The 21,586-nt window shown below is 43.5% G+C and overlaps 1 protein-coding gene across 8 annotated transcripts in view; it reads left to right on the top strand.

Moving 5' to 3' along the window:
* The first annotated feature begins 1,157 nt into the window (after nt 1-1,157).
* The window catches only part of clasp1a (cytoplasmic linker associated protein 1a), a 52,542-nt gene continuing 32,113 nt past the window's right edge, over nt 1,158-21,586 (top strand). For all 8 annotated transcript variants that reach the window (XM_077001754.1, XM_077001752.1, XM_077001755.1 and 5 more), the window contains exons 1-8: nt 1,158-1,294; nt 2,690-3,291; nt 14,085-14,163; nt 14,344-14,447; nt 15,035-15,126; nt 15,507-15,582; nt 16,039-16,136; nt 19,302-19,372. In XM_077001754.1, coding sequence (XP_076857869.1) covers nt 3,097-3,291; nt 14,085-14,163; nt 14,344-14,447; nt 15,035-15,126; nt 15,507-15,582; nt 16,039-16,136; nt 19,302-19,372 — 715 coding nt within the window. In that variant the 5' untranslated portion in view covers nt 1,158-1,294; nt 2,690-3,096. The remainder of the gene's footprint in view (nt 1,295-2,689; nt 3,292-14,084; nt 14,164-14,343; nt 14,448-15,034; nt 15,127-15,506; nt 15,583-16,038; nt 16,137-19,301; nt 19,373-21,586) is intronic.

The following is a 21,586-nucleotide window of genomic DNA, read 5'->3' as shown; positions in this document are numbered from 1 at the left end:
AACCGTGGGAGATATACTCCTTTAACTCGCCATAAAATCTGAAATCCTTCATTTTTTTATTACACTTCTTGCACCCCAAACGAATGTTCTCCCCAATGTAACCAATGTATAAATCTATCTCTCATATATATATACATATTATATGTGTATGTATATATCCGCAGTTACAGTTATAATAAATATAATTATTATTTTATTACAATTATTATTTAATTATTATTACTACTATTATTATTTTTAACTGTTTACAAAGGTGTCGTAAAATGTAACGGTAGTGTCGTAAAGTGTTAACGCATGCGCAAAATATCTGCCCGATACGTGCCTGGGCCAATCGCAACGCGCATGCGCACATTTTCTCGCGCATGCTCGGTACGGATCGGGCAGGGTGTACGGATCGGGTAGTCACAAGCTCTGTTCGCGTACTGGAATATTTTGCGGAAGTAGTAGGTCATCCGGGTATGTTTCGCGTACTGGAAAATTTTATTTTGGTCACATACTGCATACGACATACTGATTTGGGGCTCGATCAGTACGCCAGTAGTACGTAGTAGGCTATTTCGAACACAGCCCATATATTTGTTTCGGGTGATTTGAGATGTAACCACCAGAGGGTGCAAGAATACCTTGAATGCCTGCAGTAGCGACCTGTTGAGATTTTCGCCGTGTTATCTTTACGGAACCTTTCAAGGCAAAACACTAAATGACCTTTTCTTTTACTGTGAATCTTTCTAGCCTAGCGTTCTGCAAAGGATATAGTGCTAAAAACATTACACGAGATTGAGGTTGCACGTATTTGACTATAGCTTTAGGTAAAAAAAATCTTGTTAATTTTGACTTACACTGGCTATAACACGAAGCTATAACACCAGAAATTAAATTTAACAATAAGAGCTTAAATAAAACTGAACAGTTAACCCGCGTTTTGTATTCTAATCAGGATCTAACATTAGTAATCTAACACAAAGACATTTAAATACATTCATGGCATAATTTGAATTAACTTAGAGCAGCATAAACGAACTTGCTTATATTTGCTATAAATATAAATGTAAATATAAATGCTTCTAGAGTACCTAAATGAGTTAATGAATCGCCAATCCAGAGCAAATACGGCAGCTAAATACACCACCTAAATCTAGCCAGTTGCTGCTCTTTCACGCATGCGCACATCCAGCCCGTCGTTGTCCATATTAGCAGGGCAGCACTACGAGTAACAGGGACGCCTCGGCTACACTTTATTTTCCGCCAGCATCCGCAACGTGTCCGTCCTCTTAATTATACAGTAATTAGCATGGTGAGTCTACGACTTATTATTTGTGACGGGCGTGTCACTCGCTGTTGTCGTCTAAAAAAAATGTGTTCGGCTTCTCAAGGAGCTAGCCAGCTAGCCGCGGCTCCTGGCTGCGTCTCGAGCGCGCTGTACGCGGGATCCTCGCGCGCGGCGCGCGCTCCGCTAACGATAGCTTAGCTTCCCAATTAATCAATGAAACCACCGGCCAGCTAGCGCAGCGGGCGCTAACGTAGGTGCGGGTGTGTGACTAGCCGCGGTATAACCTTCGCGACCGACGGTTTTCACTGTTAAATGTGTTCGGTTTATTCAAAATGTCATAGACGGCAGTCCTGTGTGTTTTATTTTAATAAAACCGGCCACAATTGTAACACTTTGCGCTTTAGCTCGCTAATGCTAACGGGGCGACGACGAGACGCACAATGCGAACCCAACAACACAGCCGGCTACACGTCTGACTGTGTGTCTAGTGTACGTTAGTTCACTGTGTACTTTTACTTTTGGTTAATCTTCGACCACATCGCCAATATCTGAGCCTGCCAGCCTGCTGCCTTGTTCTGTTCCCCTGCCTTTTATCATTGACACTCGTGTTGATACAACAACGGGCTAAATAGGGTCGTGTTCATGGAAAACACAGACGCAGACGAGAACGGATCACACTACAAACCAATATATACAATTTAAACATTTTCTAGCTGCAAAAGTGGAGATTAAAGGTGTTTAGAGATCGCGGGCATCTTAGTAGTGACAATTTATGGTACCTAGATACCTTTAACAAGGAGTACGGTATCTTATTAGGCAACTAGCTGGTTCAGATGGATATGTAGGCACCTTTCACGGAAGATGTTGTTGAAATATATGAGCATCATTCACAGATGTTCTTCTGAATGTCTCTCTCTCTCAGCTTTGCATCTATACAGAAAATCAGAACTAACTTCTCTTTGTCCCAAGTGTTTTGACTCCAGACATACATGATGGTGGATGATGGTTTGTTTTCCTGTTGCTATGAGAGTTCTTGTTTGTTGAGATGCTGTAATTTTTCTTTTTACTGGTGTAATTGAGTTAAAATGTCAAAGTGGGTTTTGGAGGCTTTGGCTTAAAGATGAAATACCATCAAATATAAATGCTTGTCTGCTTTATACCAGGCAGCATTCTGTGTGTAATCTTGAGCGACATGTAATGCTCACAAAATTCTATAATACAGCTGTATATTTGGAAAATGAACTGTAATGTTAAAGGGTACGGAGAGAGGTTTCCTAACCAAATGGAATGCTCCCATAACGCAGACCTTGCATGCAAATTGCTCGCTGATCTCTGGTGATAAACCTGCATGTCTAAATGGTTTACTGCTTCACTGCAGGAGTTTGGCTAACTGCCTCCTTTTCTTGCTCTTGACCCTAGGTAGGATGGCAGCAGAGGACTACTGAATTATGAAGCGGTGTTCCCTCTCAAGCAATAATTATCACACTCCGTGCTGCTGGGACCCTTGTCGGTTTTGCTGCCGGTCGCGTTTTGACTCGGTCTCTCAGTAAGAAAGGAAGGAGATTTCATGAGCTGCATCAGCTGTTGTCTGACCACATATGGTGCATTGTTATCATTCCTTGGCCTGCTTCCCCCAAGTCTCAGCCCCTTGCTAACCCGTGGGGGCGCTCATTAGACAGGAGGATTTTAATACATTTTAGGTTTGTTTTTTTATTTTATTTTGTTCCTTCTTTTTCTTAATTTTGTTGGCGGGACCAGCACTATTAAAGGTCTCTCTTAGTTTGTCCGCCCGCTACCTCCGAGGTGGTGGTAGAAGTAGATAGACCATGGAGCCCAACATGGAGTACTGTCTGGCACAAGTGCTACAGAAGGATGTGGGCCGGAGGCTACAGGTGGGTCAGGAGCTCATAGATCACATTGCAGACAAGGAGAAGTCCCATGATTTGGAGCAGGACCAAACGGCACTGGACAAGATGGTGGATGGACTCGCCTCTTCCTGGGTCAACTCCAGCAACTTCAAAGTAAGAACACTGTTCGTTAAAAAAACGTTCATGCCAGGTTGTGTCTTGTAGATGAAGTGCGTGTAGTAATAGGTTGGTCACTGGACTGTGTTATTGATCTTGCTGGAAGGTGGCAATAGCCAGACCTGCCATTTTGGCACGGTTTCTCAGAATCGGTCCTCTGAAATTTTTAAGGTTGAATGTTGGTGTCCATTTTGAGGGAGGACTCTGTGGTCCTTTAGTGTAAGGACATGATGTCCTCAGCACACAGCTCTGATGTCTGTAATTAATGGATCCACTGCCTGGGAATTATGCCAAAATTCTTTTTGGGGACAGAGTCCTGACACTTTCCTCTTGAAACTTTGACCAGGCTACACTGTAGCATTGGGTAATATTTGCACGAGTTCTTATTCTGTATTGTTCTGTATGTCATCATAAACTACGTCAGTGTATATATATTTTTATATTCGTGGACATTTTCGTTCAAGACCCTGACATAAGGCTGCTGTTGGGTGATTTCCACATTTAATTCTGTTCATACTAATGAATTTACAAAAGGAAGTCTCACTATAATGACATTAATTATATTCTAATGATCCCTATAATATAGTAAGATGGGGTTAGCATGCATAGCCAGAAAAAAGTAACATACAGGTACCCGGTTAGATTGGGGGGGGGGGGGGGGGGGGGGGGGGGGACGTGGGTGCCCATGGTGGAGATGTGCAAAACCCAAAACGAGTGCGGAGATGGATGAAACTAAAATAAAAACAAAGCCAGATAGCGTCTAGCTATGTGGGAACTGCATCAATGAAAGATAACTGACGGATATGGAATTGTATGGATTTGAAATGTCAGATGTTGAATACATTTCTTGTAAAGTGTAAGGAATGTGAAGTTGGGAGCAGTTACAGTCACAAGCTCTGGTTCTAACACCCAAAAATCTTTGCTAACTGTTGGCTAGAGCTTTGAGTGCTTTCTCCTGAATGGGGGGGGTGTCTGAATGAAATTGTAATTTTCCTGTTGCGTTTTGTAAGAACCGTGATGAATTGAATCCTAATGAAGAGTGTTTAGTGAGATTGAAGGGCTGAGGTTGAATATTTTGCGGCGTGACCCTGTGTGTGTTGCGGTGTGACCCAGCTCTGCATGAGCCCACCAGCAATGTGCTGTGGTGCCCTGGCTTTCCTACTGAAGCATGCGCTGTACTCATCGTCAGATGGGAACACTGAGATAACTCCCACAAAGATGAGCTTATGGGATATGCTTATTTTTGTTCTCTCATAAGCTGAAGACCATCGGCGCTGGTTACGGTGCTCGTGGTCATATGAGGCCCTGTGTTTTGGCGGGCGTTTCAGTCATTAGAGTGGGAGTTACAGGTGAAGAGGGGTGTTCATGATTGTCTCCGTTCTAATTTAAAACCCACATTAACAGAAAGCTGCTCTTTGCAACTTCAGAGGAGGGTTTGTTTTGGCATTTAGGGCCAGCGTCGCTGCTTCTGAGCTTGGTTTGATGGAACACCCTGAATGTCCATCTCACAGTAATCATTTAATAATTTTATACCCATTTCTCCTTTTGTCTTGTGATATAAAAAGATGCTTTAATACCAGGATAATTTTTTGTATCCATGCCCATGACCAGGGCTTTGCAAGATCAGTGATCAAATGGCAAGCATTGGTCTCATGACGTGCCTCGAGATTCAGTTGGTGAGGTAGGCAATGTGCACAGAAGTTGCACAAAATGTTATTCTTAACACCCGAGTACTTCAGATTACACTTCACACAATGTACACTTTAATAAACTGTACTGTGCAAAATGCAATTATGTTGGATTAAAATGAAAGAGGTCTTGGTGGATGGTTGCACCTGTGCTGCTGTTTTAGGTAATGAAGGTAAAGCGCCTTGACGAGCTTCGTCCCAAATCAAATCCAGTCGCAGAATGTTGGTGCCTAAAGATGTCGCTCCATGTCCAGTACCGTAGAAGGAGATGTGTTTGCTCCTTTGTTGGACTTGCAGAGCCGAAGAAGCCCGCTGCCTTAACACGGGTTCCCCTTTTTTCCATCTGGGTTTCATGCTCGCTCACAGTTTGGTCTTCCATGTATATGAATGCATGTTGGTGTGGTGTACATTTGAGAGAACTCTCCTGTTTGAAGTGGCATGAGGAGGAAGTGTGCAGTGTTGTGGTCAGGGTGCTGTGGGTTTCTCTGGCCTTTGTGTGACCCTTGGCACTGGTGGAGTTTGTCAGCTCAGCTGTTTGACTCCTCTGGTGCTGCCTGATGCATTTGTTGTAGAGGTTTTGTTCTGCAGATGTATTTGGGTGATGGCACTACACTAAACGTTCAGCCTGTACTCTATGATCTATCTTTAAACTTGCAAATATGTGCAGTCCGAAATGAGTACGTCACATCTTGGGTTTAGAATCCGTTTTTCATATACATAACGTCTTGATGGAATTGAGATATTTAATAGAATTATGAACACCAAGAGGATGAATTAAGGTTTAAAGAGCAATCTTGTATATATTCTGTTATTTAATTAAATGTTTTTGTCAGTGTTTGCCATCATAGCACTTTAAAGAAAAGATTTGGGCTTGATTTTCACAAGTGGCCAGTGTCATTTTTATACCATTACAGGAACAATATAGCTCTGCATTCGTGGATGTTTAAATATTTGTTGTAGCGTGTCCACTCAACATTTATTTAACGGCGGATCCTCTTTCTCTTTGTTGCTGTGCGTGTCTAACAGCTGTTTGCTGGGCCCTCCTGTGTAGACACTAGTGTGTGTGCAGAGGTGTCCAATGGCTGATCGGTGTGTGACGAGGGTGGGGCCAGGCTGGCAGTAGGGGGCCGCCATGACACTAGCTAAGCAGTGAGGCAGGGGAGCATGGGATACTGGAGGACTGGACGAGGGCAGGTGGTGATCCAGACCGTGGGGCAGTTGAGCCTGGGGACTTGTGTACCGGCGACATAAGTGATTAACAGATTAATCATCCTGCAAGACAGTTTGATTAGTAAAATATTGAACATGTAAATAAAGATGCGGATATGCTGGATGTCATTATTTCACACTGAAGCTCTAAGAACCGATTATGTTTACTGTATTTAGCGGAGCAGCTGTGCTGAGATATGGACCCAGTGAACATGAATCGGCTGTTTCAGTCGTTGCCTCGTTTTTTGATCCTTGGTAGAAAGAAATGACTAATGTATCTTTTAAAAGGGAGGGCTTCACAGTATTTCACAGAACTGGGTGGCTATTCCTAAAAGGACAGATATACATTCTGTTTACTTCTGCAGAATGGTAAAGGTCTCCTGCACAGAAGGCAGCTAGTTGCCTAGCACAGCCGTCCCAACCATTTTTGCACCCCGGACCGGTTACATGTCAGACAATATTTTCATGCACTGGGCTTTAAAGAGTGGGGGGTAAATATGATGAAATAAAATGACTGACATAAAACAAATATAAACCGCATAAAAATCAAACTCGCCAGAATCACCGACGAATGTAATTGGGAGAGAATTCCAATTTAAAAAATATTTTTAAAAATAAAATATCACTCACTCTGAGCGTCGATAAAACCTATTTTTTTTTCTGTGTGGCCCGGTACCAAATGACCCATGGACTAGTACCGGTCTGCGGCCCGGTGGTTGGTGACTGCTGGCTTAGCAGACTCGCAGCCGTCTGACCCAGACCTTTGCCTGTCTGCAGACCTGACGTGAACATGTTACATGCTCGCTGTATGTAAGCATGTAATATCTGCACGCTGTGACACGTCTGACACTTATGATAATTCTATAATTAGCTTCTTTTTGTAATAAATGCTGTCATTACTGCACATCGCAGCCTCTAGCAGCAACAATCACCAGAAATATGGATTCCTGCCTTTATCAACACGCGCTGATTATAGACTGACCCGTTTCATTGAAACAAAAAAAAAAAAAACAAACTGAAATTTGAGGGTTTTTCTTCACCCTCCTGCTCCCTTTTCTAATTTAAAAGGCCCTTCAGGTCCTTGCATGACACATCTGCTTAAATCTTGTAACCTAATATTATTTGCCTGTCCTCCAGTATATACCTGTAGTCTGAGAGTTCTACAGTAAGACATCAACAGATTGTTAATGATTGAGTGTAACAGTTAGGAATTGATGGGTCTGTGTTAGTAAACCGCAGTTAGGAATTTGATGTGGGTCACTGATAATGGCACAGCCTCTATAATTAAATAATAAATAATGGTATTAGTTCTGGTAATGCGTTGAGAAAACAGCCCACTTTATAACCTCTTATCTCACACTGTAGACCTTCGTTACACCACTGATTTGTTCTCATGCCTTTGACTGTGATTGTGAGATGTTTTTAATGTGCCAAGACCTTCACTTGTTCAAAGAATTTGACAATTTTGTGTATAACTCCTGCTGTTTGGTTAGTAAAGTGGCAGAATTGGCTCCGCCCCCCACGATTCTGAATTAAGTTTAGAAGATGGATAAAGGTACGTTAAGCGGACTATGAGCTCGGACTCAAAAAAAAAAAAAAGTAGTTTCACAGACCACCGGTGTTTGTAATTTATGGTTGCAGATTGACAGTCACCAGTTATTATTACCGCTGGTCTGACTCTTGCCAAGCAGTTTGTTACTTTGTGTGAAAGAGATTTATGTTTGGCTATGGGAAATATCTAATTACCAATCTGCTGGTTTGGCTGCAAAGGTCCAGAGTTGATGTGATGGTGCTATTTCTGTACGTTGATGATTTTGGGGTCACTTACAGTACTAAACATTGAGTTAAAGAGCGGGGGATGACACTGATCAAATGAACAAGTACTACAACATAATAAGAGCGTCTGCAAAATGCCGTAAATGGAAATGTAAACTTAAGACATTCGAATCTTTTGATTCGTATACCGAATCACTCCAGCATTTTGTGAAGAGACTGGAGTGTGTGTTCTCAGAGTGTAGTCACAATAATGCACGCTCATGTCTGCACCGATCTGAATATGAAACGGGGCGTGTTCTGCTGATCCTGATGCAGGTATTCTCCTGTGTCATGTCTCTGTTTAGCTGTCTGCGTGTGCAGCAGATTGATGGCTGATATGGAAACACAGGCTCTTTCATACCTCTGTTCCTGCCCGCTCGCTCTGACACTCTCTCTGTATAAAGGGGAGCATTGACTGACTACAGCAGAACAAACAGAGTTTGATAATGCAGTCTGTCTTCATTGTCTCTGTAAACTGTATTGTGTTTGAAATACTTCTTGACGCCCTTGGGATGGGGCTGTTGTAGTGAGACATGCACTCTCAAGCATGTATTAAAATGCAGGATAAGGACCTGCTGTTCCACACGGCCAGTTAGGTTATAACTCGACTTAACCGCTTTATGAATCGTGTTTAATGTTGAGTGGTTTCTGAGACGAGCACTGATCTTCGTGTAGCAGGTCAGTTGGCGTCTGGCCCCGTCCTGAGCATGTTGTTTAGGCCTGGTCAACATCCCAGAACGTTGACCGTTGTGCCATTGTGCAGTGGGAGAAGAGTGGGTTATTCACATGGAATGAGGTTTTGATAGACCAAGGCATTATTTCATTTTGCAAATCTGTTTCACTGTATTTGTGAAACAGATTCCCCTGCTCCTATTTGAAAATGTTCAACATGTTAACTAGTTCATTCAAAAATGTTTTCATGCAGAAATGAATGATGTCCATGCGTTTGCTCATGTGGAGGTCAGATTTGGTGCGCGGAGGTTTTCAAGGACACAAGAGATCCTGTCTAATCCAACTTCAAACTAAACATGACGTGTGTTTCTCCGAGTGCTTTCATCCACTTATCACTGAACCTTGATGAGGAGACCAGGCTGAGTGCAGCTGTGTCTTCTGTCTGTCTGCTCAGCGCCCGGGTCCTGCTGTCTGTCTGTCTGCTTGGCGCCCGGGTCCTTCCTCTTGTCCTCTCTCTGAAAGTGACCCATTGCATTAATGTCAGCGCTGTCACCCATGCACGGCCTTCCTGTCTGCCTCTTCTGAGATTGTAAGGCAGGGAGGCTTAGATGTGTGTCTGCATTAATTATTTCGCATGTCATGGGAGCAAAGCAAACGTCAAAATGTATCCCTGGTACCTGTGTGTGTGTGTGTGTGTTGGGTTGAGGTAACAAGAAGCAATAGATGTGCCAATGCATTAGAGTTCCTACTAATCTAAAGTCTTGTTATAGGTTCTAGTACAACAATGAGTTATTTAAATAGTGATTACTATTACCATGTTACTGTTTGCAGGTGTAATAACCACAGGGACACTTCTGTTTCTGTATAGTAATGTAAGTAGTTTCATCTGTCAGGACTGAGGGAGGTGCAGGTTTGATGTTCTAACACAGCTAGGTGCCTCTGCTCCATGCTGGCAGCCCTAATCGCTAAATGGGCTAGGTGAGTGCCAAGGCAGCCTCCAGCGTAACCACGGAAACCATCTCGGAAACTGAAAAACAACCTCCCATCAGATTTAGGGCTGAGCTGAGTTGAGTGATACTTCAGAGTCCTCAGAGCGTAAAGACGCTGTCGTGTCAGAACGGGCTCTGTGTGGTCTTGTTTACGGAGGCTGCTCTGTTTTGGCTCTACCGAGTCAGCAGTATTTAAGTGAATGAAGGCTGAGAGTCAAACTATATTTTCCATTTTATAAACGTATTGAAACTTTATAATTGTGAAGTGGTAGAAAGTTCTAGATTATTTGGAATCTGTCTGCTTGGGTTTTGAGTCTAGGTGTAGTTGACATGGGGGTTGAACATAACCCAGGATGGATTCCTCTTCTCTGGTCATGGTGTGGCTCTAGAGCGCCCCCTCTCTGTGTACTGCTGCACAGACACTCCTGCTGCGCTGGATAGTATGATGTCCTTGGTGCCAGAGTAGCTTCAGTTTGTTTTTGCCAGCCATGTGCAAACATGTCTTTCGTGTGTGTGTGTGTGTGTGTGTGTGTGTGTCCTTGTCCTTCAGTGTAGTGTGTTCCTTCACAGCTTTTCCACATTTAATACAAGGAAGATTAAAAGATAAAAAAAGAAAAAAATTTTATCAACAAATGACTTGGTTAATAATAAGTACTAAGTCGATAAGTTTTACCACCCAAAAAAGTTGCAAATTGTATTTTAATTTTTCTATAAAGCACTACACGAGTCGAAGGATCAAAGTGCTTTGTAGTCCTCAAACCAGGTTATGGTGTGTTGAGCAGGTCTCCTTCATGGAAGTGGGCATGTTTAGAATAGATTTAGTACAGAATCTCTCAAACGCCAGCAATTATGACTAGATGTTGGTATAATGGCTGGTTCATAATGCAAAGAATCATTGTTCAAGAAGGACGGAAATATTGTAAGAGGACATGTCATTTTTCCAGAGTTTAAAGTTCTAGAAGTTGAAAGAAATCTGAAGTTGTATTGAATAATACAGTAGGTGAGTAGTGAGTAGAACAGGGAAGTTGCTGGGGGAATATGTGGTGGTGTTGAATTGACCAATTATGACTTCTGGTTTTACATACTCATACGTTGGAATGTGGAAACCTTCTCTGTACAGTCAAATGCGTGTGACCTCATCCTATAAAGTAACTGCACAAAGTATTAAAATGAAGTTCTGCACATTGTCCTTCTTGCTGCTTGTATATGTTTTAATGTCAGAATGAGAGTGAAGTTTCTGTGCACAGTTTGATCTAAAGGAGTTTGGTTTTTATTTGGGGGTTTTTTAGTTTTCAGAGATACTCTATCAACGTTTTGTGAGTGGTTTGTTTAGCTGGTCGGCCTGTTTTTAAGCAGTGTTCAACAGCACTGCCATCTGTGTTTGAAGTGACCTCGTTAACACCGATACACCACTTGTACAAGGATTCATAGCTGGAGGTTTGTATTAAGTACTTTTTAATTTATTTATACATTTTCATAAATAAGTTTAGGTAAACTGTTGTGCTTACAGTGTTTTTCCCTGTAAGTCTGGAACCTTCACCTCATGTGGAACGGCAGTATTTCCTCAGCCCTGCAGGTGTGTCCTGGTGTTGGGCACTTTGCATCTGTTGGGTTGAGTGTGTGTGTTGTTCATATCGTCTGGGTGCAGCTCATCTTGCTGTCCTCACGGTGTGTGCTTGTGTTTATTTTGGTAACGGTCATTATCCCAGTAATGTGTCCCATGACTACTGAGAGTCTCCACGCGGCTCTGCCGGCATGTGGTCCCACGTACCGCCGTTCCCAGAGGACTTGGTGATTGAGGCACGTGAGCTGGATCGGCAGTGAGAGGTGCACTCTGGGTAGCGGTGTTGGCGTTACTGTAGGACCTCCACGTTCTGAGTAAGGTGCTGGTATGTGCAGTGGTGCTTTTGTAATGACTCCAGTAGTGAGTGAGCGGGTTGAGATGTTCTCAAAGCCCTGCTGCTCTGATCCTCCAGGGCTCTGTATCGCACCGTTCCTGAGCTTCCACTCTCACCGGGCTTACTGAGCCCAGGAGTCGGGCCTCCTCGTTGGAGACTGGAACCACCTGACGCTGCCCTGGCAGAGCAGTCACGATGGAGGGAGAGAGGGTGGGTGTGTGTGTGTGTGTGTGTGTGTGTGTAAGAGCAGCAAGTGGTGTTTTGTACAGTCTGATGTGGTTTGGGAGGAGAGCATTGATGTAGCTTTTCAGCATCACTTCTTTTTGTACCTCAGAAAAGCGGGGAAAAAATAATAAAGTGGCCTCCCACGTTTGTGTGTCACTTTGTAGGCCAGATATTTTTCCCCTCTGTGGTCTCACCCCTAAGAGATGGTCACCCCTAAGAGATGGTCACCCCTAAGGCTTTTTCTCCACAGGCACACGAGTCACTGTTCTTCTTGTGAGCAGCTGCTGAGTAACACTTTAGTCTCACATTACAGATGGCATCGTTCCCCTCTGCCCCCGGCACTGACCTGGGATCAGCTGAGCTGATGAAGGGCCCTTGAAATTGTTTGCTGAGATCACACAAAGCTGACCCACGATAAGCAATTAAGATTTTTTTTCTCTGCAGTGGGTTAGGCAATGTGGAGATGATGGTGTAGAGTGAACAGAGTTGTCCTATGATCTTGCCTGTGTCTGGTGGGGCTTCGGTTTGCTGTAACTCAGCCCAGCTGTTCTCCTGAGTCATGGGAAACCTCTGGAGTGAGGGACCGCAGCACGGGCAGTCGTGGCCTGGTGGTAGGAAACTGGTCTTGTGACCAGAGGGTTGTGGGTTCGATTCCCAGACCTAAGACCATGACTGAGGTGCCCTTGAGCAAGGCACTTAACCCCAACTGCTCCCCGGGCGCCGGACTAGAGCTGCCCACCGCTCTGGACACGTGTGATCCACAGCCCTCCAGTAATCGTGTGTGTGTGTGTGTGTGTGTGTGTGTTGTAACTGCACAGATGGGTAAAAAGTGGAGGACAAATTTCGATTGCAGTGAAAAATCACAATTGACAAAATATGGTACATGTACATTATTTACATGTGTGTGCGCTGGGGGGAGCCAAGCTCACCACTCCATAGATGAAGGTTGGATGGTATTGCTCATGACAGAAGGGGTGAACGTGTTTAGGCTCATAATGCATGCAGGTGCAATTTGTTTGTTGTTGTCGTCATTCCCTGTGCATTGTAGCAGTTTGTGTCAGGCAGGGACCCTCAGAGCCCCTAATGAGGATGCATAGTGGCTTCATTTGTTCACTGTAAGGAGGTGCAGGACCCCAGTTACATAACTCACAGGAAAACAGATGAAAGAGGTCTGAAACGGACCATTAAGAACATTAAGATTTTTTGACTCTGATTATTTTTGTTGGGACTACAAACTAATAAAGGTTTTATAAATTCAGTCACACAAAATCTGAATACACAGAAGTTCAGGGAAGACAATGCATTCTGTCTCTGGGACAGTGACAGTGTTTTTGTTTTGGGGTGTCAGCCCAATAACCTCCAGATTGACTTCTAACGCACTTGCGTGTGGGCGACTCTCTCCTGGCTGACTCGCCTTTCAGTTCTTCAGAGGTGCTAGAAGTAATTGTATTCAAAAGTTGGGAAATTGCTGAGCAATTTCAGAAGAAAGGTCCTCTATGTTGCTTTATATAAGCCATTTAGTTCTCCTAAGCTGATGTGACTTGGCTGTCTGCCAGCTTTCTTTTTTTAAGCTTTTCTCACTGTAATTACTGTGATTCTCCTTTGTCTAAGAACAAAGGATCAAGATTACACCTTCAAGCCCTTCTGCAGAGGGAGCCCAGGAGCCCAGTGTGTTGGCACAGGGAATTACTCTGATGCATGTGACTCTTTTTGTAGTAAAAGATAGGAAAGATGTATCTGTGATCTGCTTTTAAGCACAGAATCAACTTCAAGTATTTGCCTCTAGATGGCAGTGGTGGAGATTTAATATGTAGCCTAAGCTTTAATTAAAATAGCTTGGACTGTGAGCAGGTGTTTTACATTAGTATTGGGTGAACCATATTCCATGTGCATGCATCAAACAGGACCATAAATAAAAATAAACCTAAATGTTAAATACAATCATTTTAAGAACTTTATAAGCATATCGTTTTAGGACGGGTCACTGGATCTGAAACTTGTAGAACCTCATCAGACCCGCAGGAAAAAAGATCTAGGTCTACTTCATGTGTTTGGCAACTTTTATGTCTTTATCTTTGAAGTTGGCTCCAAACAGTTTAACTCGTTATAAAAATGACTTTACCCACAATGCATCACTCGATGTATTCAAATTAGATTTAGGCTAAGTGGACCAATCCCTGGATCCAGGGGCAATGGAATGATGCCCGTATGTTTAAGTGTACAGTTTTTTGTGTAACCTACATATTTGAAATGTTTCAGTCAAATCTAATAATTTTTATTTTAATGTTTTGTAGTTGGCTTTGCTGGGAATGGACATTTTGTCAGCTTTAGTGACAAGGTTGCGAGACCGATTTCGGCCCCATGTTGGAACAGGTAAGGTTATTGTGCAGTGCTCTTGTGGAGATTTCCCACATTTTCTGAAAGTTAGATTAACTAAAGATCTAACTTTAGAGTAGATTAAACTAATGAAATTAATTTAGTCTTCATTTGGGATCCAGGTTACATTCATGATGGCCCTTTTCACTGATGGTTTATTGCTCTCTCTGCTCCCAGTTTTACCAAGCTTGATCGACCGGTTAGGAGATGCCAAAGATCAAGTGAGGGACCAGGATCAGACACTGCTACTGAAAATCATGGACCAGGCTGCTAACCCTCAGGTACCTTTATACTGCAGTGTGGTTTATGCATGAACGATGAGCCACACCTGAACAGGTGTGATAATGGGCCCTGAAGTGTGTTCACTAGCATACAAAGGCACTTTTGTAGGCGTCTGCTGCAGATCAGGAAAATGCCACAGCGTTCATAGATGTGCCAAAAACTGATTGTTCTAGTAGCCATTGTTTTATGGATTGTGTTAATATGCAATTGTTGACCAATTTACACAAAGCACATTTGAACAGTCCAGATTTGAAGCCTTGATATGATGTAGTGGGGAATGCAGGGGCAGGTTTGGTGTTTCATCATTGCCACGTGAAGCACAGGACTGCACTAAGCATTGTGGGGCTTCTCTCTGCTTCATCCAGCTCTGCTCTTTGACGTTTTTTTTAAGAGGTCTAGCCACTCTAAGTAGATGCGTAATAAAACAAATTAATTGTTTACATTTTTCTTTACATGAAAATGAAGGAAAATCCCAGGAAATTTCTTTGACCAATATCCCCGGTCCACATAACTGTCAGATTCTTATTAAGGTTAACAAGCTTAAATTGAGTTGCAATGCTGTTGTCTGATATTTATTTTCTTGCAGTATGTGTGGGACAGAATGCTGGGGGGATTCAAGCACAAGAACAACAGGACCAGGGAGGGAGTCTGTCTCTGTCTCATCGCCACGCTCAGCACGTACGTTCTGCTGCCTCTGCAATATCGCTGCTTTCAATAATTGAGTTCAGGTCCAACTCCTCCATCGTGCTGGATGGAACGTTTTTAAAAGTTCAAGCTTTGAGCTTTGGGACCTTGTTTGTCTTCGGCTACAAGACAGAAGTCCTCTTTCCTATACATTTCTTGCATTATTATGGCCTTTTAGACAGTGTGGCTTTGTAAATACTGGCGCAGAGACGAGAGATTAGCAGATTGTATTTGCACTGCAAAATGCTACTGGAGACTTTGCTGTGGTGATATTGCTTCTCCACTGGAGGATCAATAGACAGATTGTTCAAACATCTTGTCTTCCATGAGGTGCTAGTTCTCTTCCTCTCTTATCTGTCTCTGTTGTGTTTCAGATATGGTGCCCAGGGCCTGACTCTAAGCAAAATTGTTCCACATATATGTAATCTACTGGGAGACCCTACTAGCCAGGTATGCCTTTTGTTATTTTGAATGTTCTGTGTTTTATAATTAACTAGAACTTGAGCATGGCACGTTATTTTGATTTTAGATCATAAAATTATCATCTCCTTATACAAACACACAGATTTTATTGCTTAGGCAAATACCATTATGCGTCATGGTGCCCTCTGGTGGTTGTTTTCAGTTTTTAAGGTCACCATAAATGTAACTTCTGTACTGTGACAGTTTTCTCTAGTTGCTTGCTAGTGCTGGAGTATTTGATAGCAACTTCTTTTAGTATAAAAGTGCCATTTTGACTGTGTAAATGTTTGTACATATGTCATTATCTTTTTGGAGTTACTTGATTTTTTGAATCTGATCAAATAAGTGTTCAGCTCCTACAAGAGTAAAACACGATGATGTGTTCAGTATGTGCGTTGTACGTGCCATTTTGCCACAGTTATCCCCCTCTTCCTTTGTTACCAGGTGCGGGACAGTGCCATGAATTGCCTTGTGGAGATTTACAGGCATGTTGGAGAAAGGGTTAGAGTGGATCTCAGCAAAAAGGGGCTACCACAGTCACGGTGAGAGAACCTTTCACTCTGGGCACAGAGTCTCTTCAGAAGGAGTCTTGTTGGCTAGTTTTGTTCCATCCTTCATTTGCGCTGCATGCTTCTTTGCTGTAAACTCCTACCCGTTGTCCCATATGGGATGTAAAGAATGTGACGTGGGTTAGCCATCGTATGTTGAATACATCTGAGCAAGGCACATCACGGCAACTAGGACGGCACACACAAAATGTTTATTTATTTATTTTTATTTATACTTTTGCATTGGGGTCAGTTGGATCATTTCATTATAGCATGCCACGTTTGTCTTGACACTGCTGTTGACCGAATGTTATAATGAATTATTTGGCGCTGTAGCTAAATGTCATAACAGTGTAGCAGTAGACATTTAATGTCTTTAGCCATATTTAACGATACACGGGCTACGTGATTTCAGTACACTCGAACAAGCAGTGGTGGGTCAGGAGACCTTTGCAGCTACCTGAATTTTCAACAAAAGAATTGTGAGCAAGTGAATGAGGTTCCCCCAGCCCGTCACGGTCACACCAGGACCTTCAGCCCTACCTTCCAGTGTCCTTTCAGTATAAGAAAAACTCAAATGACTGACTAGAGACGAGGAGCGAGTGGCTGTAGGCGATTAGTGAGGGGGCGGCCGGAGACGAGTGGCCGGGGGGGGCGGGGGCTGGGCTGTAGGCGTGTGACTGAAACGCCAGCCATAGCTGCTGCCGGGCTTCTCTCCTATCTCACCAGTTAGAGCTGGTGGTGGCGTCCGATCCCATTTCCTGTGTATTGGCGAGCCTCTTCAGAACGATCTTTGCTTCCGCTGGTTTGAGAGCCCGGTTCCATTATTATAGTGTTGCTCCATTATCCCGGAAACAAAGTCAGAAGACTTCGTATAAACTACAAGGCCATATTGTAAGTAATGAGTTTGACTCTTCCATGGACCACTGATTATTCATCACTGCTGTATTCGCTGCGGTTCGGATGCTTTCGGTTATAAACGGTGGTGAGGCGGTTGAACGGTTTTTACGAGTTGCCTGTAGGACCCGCCCCGCAGACGTTTGCTTCGCAGGTTCGTAGGTTCCAGAGCAGCAAGATTTTGCGACCAGAATGGCACCAGTTTTTCTGGCCGAGCATGTGTGATTTTGAGGTGGAGAAACACGGAACCATTCTGGATTTTGGCACCGGTACCAGTGCCACGCCGTCAGACTGCCAGAAACCATGAGCTCATAACGAACACTGTGCTTTCCGGAGTGCCAACTTGAGCTTTTTCTGTCGGGACAGCCGGAGCCTGAAAATAAAATCTCTAGGGAAGTGTTGGTGGTCCAGTTTCTCCAGTCCTTGGCTGTCTGGTGAGGGGCTATGTGTAGTTGTCTCTAATCTTAATTGAATTTCTCTACACCATAAGTGTGGTTAGATTGGTGCCTCTACTGGTCTATTTCACCACATTGGGAAGCGTCATCATCAGGTCTCCAGGAGCTTCTCAGGTTGAAGTCCCGCATAGCTGCTTTGAGAACTCCTGTGGTGCCCTTTGGATAGTAACTTTTGATAAGGCTGTGTTAGATTATCCGAATAGGGACTGAACAGTAGTTGTTTAGTTTATTTTTAATGTTGTAATAACCAGTGGGAACTGTTGGTCAGCTTGAGAGGTTGAGCATGTGTTTGTCTGATGGAGTAATTTTTGGTTTGAAAAGTCACAGGCTACGCCTGGGGATACGTGTGTGATATCAGTGCAGCTCTGTGATCTGCAGTCTCTCTGCAACCATTGCCCTTTCCTGCACAGTAGCACTTAAGATTTGATACAAATTTTATAAAAACGTGTCAAAGACTTGCTATACAGTGAGCAGTTTTAAAACTACTTATCTTCGTCTTATTGCACGAAGATTATTATTATTCTTATTTTTGTTGATTTAGTAACTATTTATTATACTGCTCCAGTAGTCCCCCCCCCCCCCCCCCCACCAAACACCTTCACACTACCATACATTTGCACATGGTGGCATTTTAAGTAATCAAAAATTATATTAAATATGTGTTAAAATTAGTTTTGGTGTTCAGAAGATTTTGTTCAACACTGTTTTTAGTTTATTTCTAGTTAGACGTTTGTTGATTATTGAAAACGTAATAACCGATGAGCTTCTCCCAACATGGAGTTCTATTTGAAGGTGGTCATTGATGGTTTACTTTGGTTCTTCCTAATCTGTTCTCCTTTATTTTTCTGAGATCTCTAAATATTGTACTACACAAAAAAGAAGCATGTTCCTCTGTGTTAAAATATTCAGCGTTGACAGAGGAAGTAAAATCTTAATAATCTGATTTAGAGACCCACGGGTAATATGCATAGATTTAAATAGTCAAAAATATACCATGGTTTGGTAACCGAGCAGCCTATCGGGTGCCTTCGTTTGTCTTGGTGCGTCATTTGCATGTAAAGTCCAAGCACCAGGTTGCCCTGCACAACTGATTATAGTGAAGGAAAAGAGAAGAGCCTTGCAGGAACTATTCTGTGGTCCCATCACGAACATGAGCTCTTGGCGTTAGCCGGCTTCTAAGGGAGAGGACGTGGAGGAGCTCGTCTGATGGAGCTCTTCAGGAGAAGAAACGTGACCCATTTCTCCTGCATCTAGGGTGCACAGGCAAGGATGTGCTGTGTGGTAGTGATGCGCACGGTTCTGTATTGGCTGGTGCACATATTTGAGATTATTGTCTTTTGTACCAGTCATGAACCATTGATTGATTTGAGTTTTTAGAGCTTTGGGGGAAAGTATTTCTGAGGTCTACCCATAGTGTGGGTGGATTAAGACTACCCATAGTGTGGGTGGATTAAGACTACCCATAGTGTGGGTGGATTAAGACTACCCATAGTGTGGGTGGATTAAGACTACCCATAGTGTGGGTGGATAAAGACTACCCATAGTGTGGGTGGTAAGGCTGCTCTGTGGAGTATCCAGCTGTTCCCTTTTTTGTTTTTTGTTTTGTTGTTTTATGTAAACAATGTGGAATCCTACATGGGCTTGTTCTCTAGGCTTTATGTAAACCATCAATCTCTGCATCATTACAGCGAAGTATAAAACGAATACCAAACCATTTCTTTGTCCTTTTCGGGTAGGAATTCTTTCCACTGCAATGTTTTTTTTAATTTGTTTTATTCAAATGTATCCGTTTGTTTTTTCTTTCCAGGTTGAATGTAATTTTCAGCAAATTCGATGAAGTCCAAAGATCTGGGAACATGATCCTGTCTTCGTGCTCAGGTAAGTGAACCATCCAGTCCCAGGATTGACCGTCAACACACTTGACTACGTTAAACCATGATCGGTGAAATCATGATCCTTGGTGAAGGGGTTTCGGCCAGATGTAACTTTTGAAACGGAAAGCATCGTTTTAGCGAAGCAGCGTTGAAGCATGTTGAATCTGGGAAGCAAAAAAGTACTTGTAATAATTAGTCTCCAATGGAAATGAATATCAAGTTGTATTTTAATATCGGACAAGGATCTTCATTTACCTCGCACACTCTTTCTCCTCTCTCTCTCTCTCTCTCTCTCTCTCTCTCTCTCTCTCTCTCTCTCTCTCTCTCTCTCTCTCTCTCTCTCTCTCTCTCTCTCTCTCTCTCTCTCTCTCTCTCACACACACACACACAGTTTACAGGCCTGCCTTCTCACACATCTATGCTTATTCTCTTTCACATTTTATTGCTTCCACCATTTCCAGGATCCAAGGTCCTTCTCCTTTCACACAGAGCTGTGTGCACACGTGCATGTGCGTCCGCACGTGACCCCCTCACGTGTGGTGTAGATGTCCTGCTCAGCTGGTGAGCGGCCTTGTAAGAGGACAGCACTCGCAGGGACTTGGATGTCAAATAAATGATTGACTGTGGAACCATCTTTGTATAGCTGTAGCTTATAGTTCCGTGTCACTTGTGTAAATCTGTATGTCAGAAGCGTTTGAGTGGCTTCATTAGGCCTCATCACTACAGTTGTTCTAGAGTATGGCCGTCGTAGACCTGCAGCCTGGTGGCACAGTGCTGGGCCGTTGGCTCACACTTCACTGCTGTGAGGACGAATGTCCTGAAGTACTAAACACTCCACTGTAGTGAGCCACTTCCAGGGGAGCTGCTCTGTTCAACCCCCCCACCCCACCCCTGTTGCTGAGAGACCGCTTTTGTCACACAATCACTGTGGGTTGTTTTTGTTTTGTTTTGCCAAGTGAGCCTAATCCTCACTGCCCCCTGTTTACATCTCGCTGGCCTGTATAATCAGTAGAGGCTTTTCATCGTGCGCACACACACACACACACACACACACGCATGCACCCACACTTGCACACACTCAAGCATTCGTGTTTGCTGAGGTAGCGAACATTTAAATGCAAAGTTAGGCTTGCAGGTTGTGAAAAGTTCAGTGGCTTCACAGAGCAGGACGTGTCTTTCATTTGCACGGCCGCATACGCCCCGCACCTGTAAATCTGTCGTCCTGGTGCTCACGTGCTGTCCTGTATGGTGAGTGAGTGGTGGTCTTCACTGCCACGGTCTAGAAACCCCCCCGTGTGAGGACAGGACAGAAGCCCACCCAAGGACAGGAGCCCTATTTATTTGATCACTGTCTGCATGGAATTCGTTCTGGCATACAGCGAGAGTGGCCTCAGCCCGTAGAGTGTGGTGGCTTTTGTCTCGGACGCAGTCACAAGACGAGGACAGTAGGAAGGAAAGGGAGGGAGGTGGAGAGAGAGAGAGAGAGAGAGAGAGAGAGAGAACTGAATGCAGTTGGGCTCCGTTCTTGCTGTTCCTCGGTTTGCTCTGAGTGAAAGAGGAGCGTTTCGTTATGACAGCAGGGGAAGGTAAAGATCTGAACATCTTCTGTAGTTTCAGGGACAAAAGGGAGGCCCGCAGGGCTCATGTTTTTTCGTTTTGGCCAGTGTGTGTGGAAGACTGAAAGAGGTATTTTGTGTGTGTGTGTGTGTGTGTGTGTGTGTGTGTGTGTGTGTGTGTGTGTGTTATGAACAAGTCTGTTTGGTTTTAAAATAATCTCTGGGCGCTTAGCATGCTGTGGCCTACATTATTTTACATGGTGAAATTGCACACAGGTTTACTTTATAATTTGAAAATGTTTTATTATTATTTTTAACATGCAAGTTGTTATTCATCTGAGTTTTGTCCAGTATGCACATGCTAGTGCAGTCCTGAAACAGCCTTTGAAACGGGGGTAGGAGAGTGAAAGGCGTCCTGATAAGAAAGACACGTCTCTACTGCCCGAGTTCCTTTGCTGTTAGCCCATTACATTCTGTGGACTCCTGTGTTCAGTCCCCCCCCCCCTTTTGTTTTAATTTGCTTTCTGTGTTTCTCCAACTTCCCTTGCGTCTAGCTTTGATAAACACGGTCTTTGCTGCCTATTTCTGGAGAGCTTTCTAAGTTTAGGTTTCTTGAGTGCAAGTCTCTCTCCTGTAAACAAATGCTTATGTTCTGTGATTGA

The sequence above is a fragment of the Brachyhypopomus gauderio genome, chromosome 4 (genome assembly GCF_052324685.1).
Source record: "Brachyhypopomus gauderio isolate BG-103 chromosome 4, BGAUD_0.2, whole genome shotgun sequence".
Classification (NCBI taxonomy): domain Eukaryota; kingdom Metazoa; phylum Chordata; class Actinopteri; order Gymnotiformes; family Hypopomidae; genus Brachyhypopomus; species Brachyhypopomus gauderio.
This window is presented reverse-complemented; position numbering and strand designations above follow the sequence as displayed.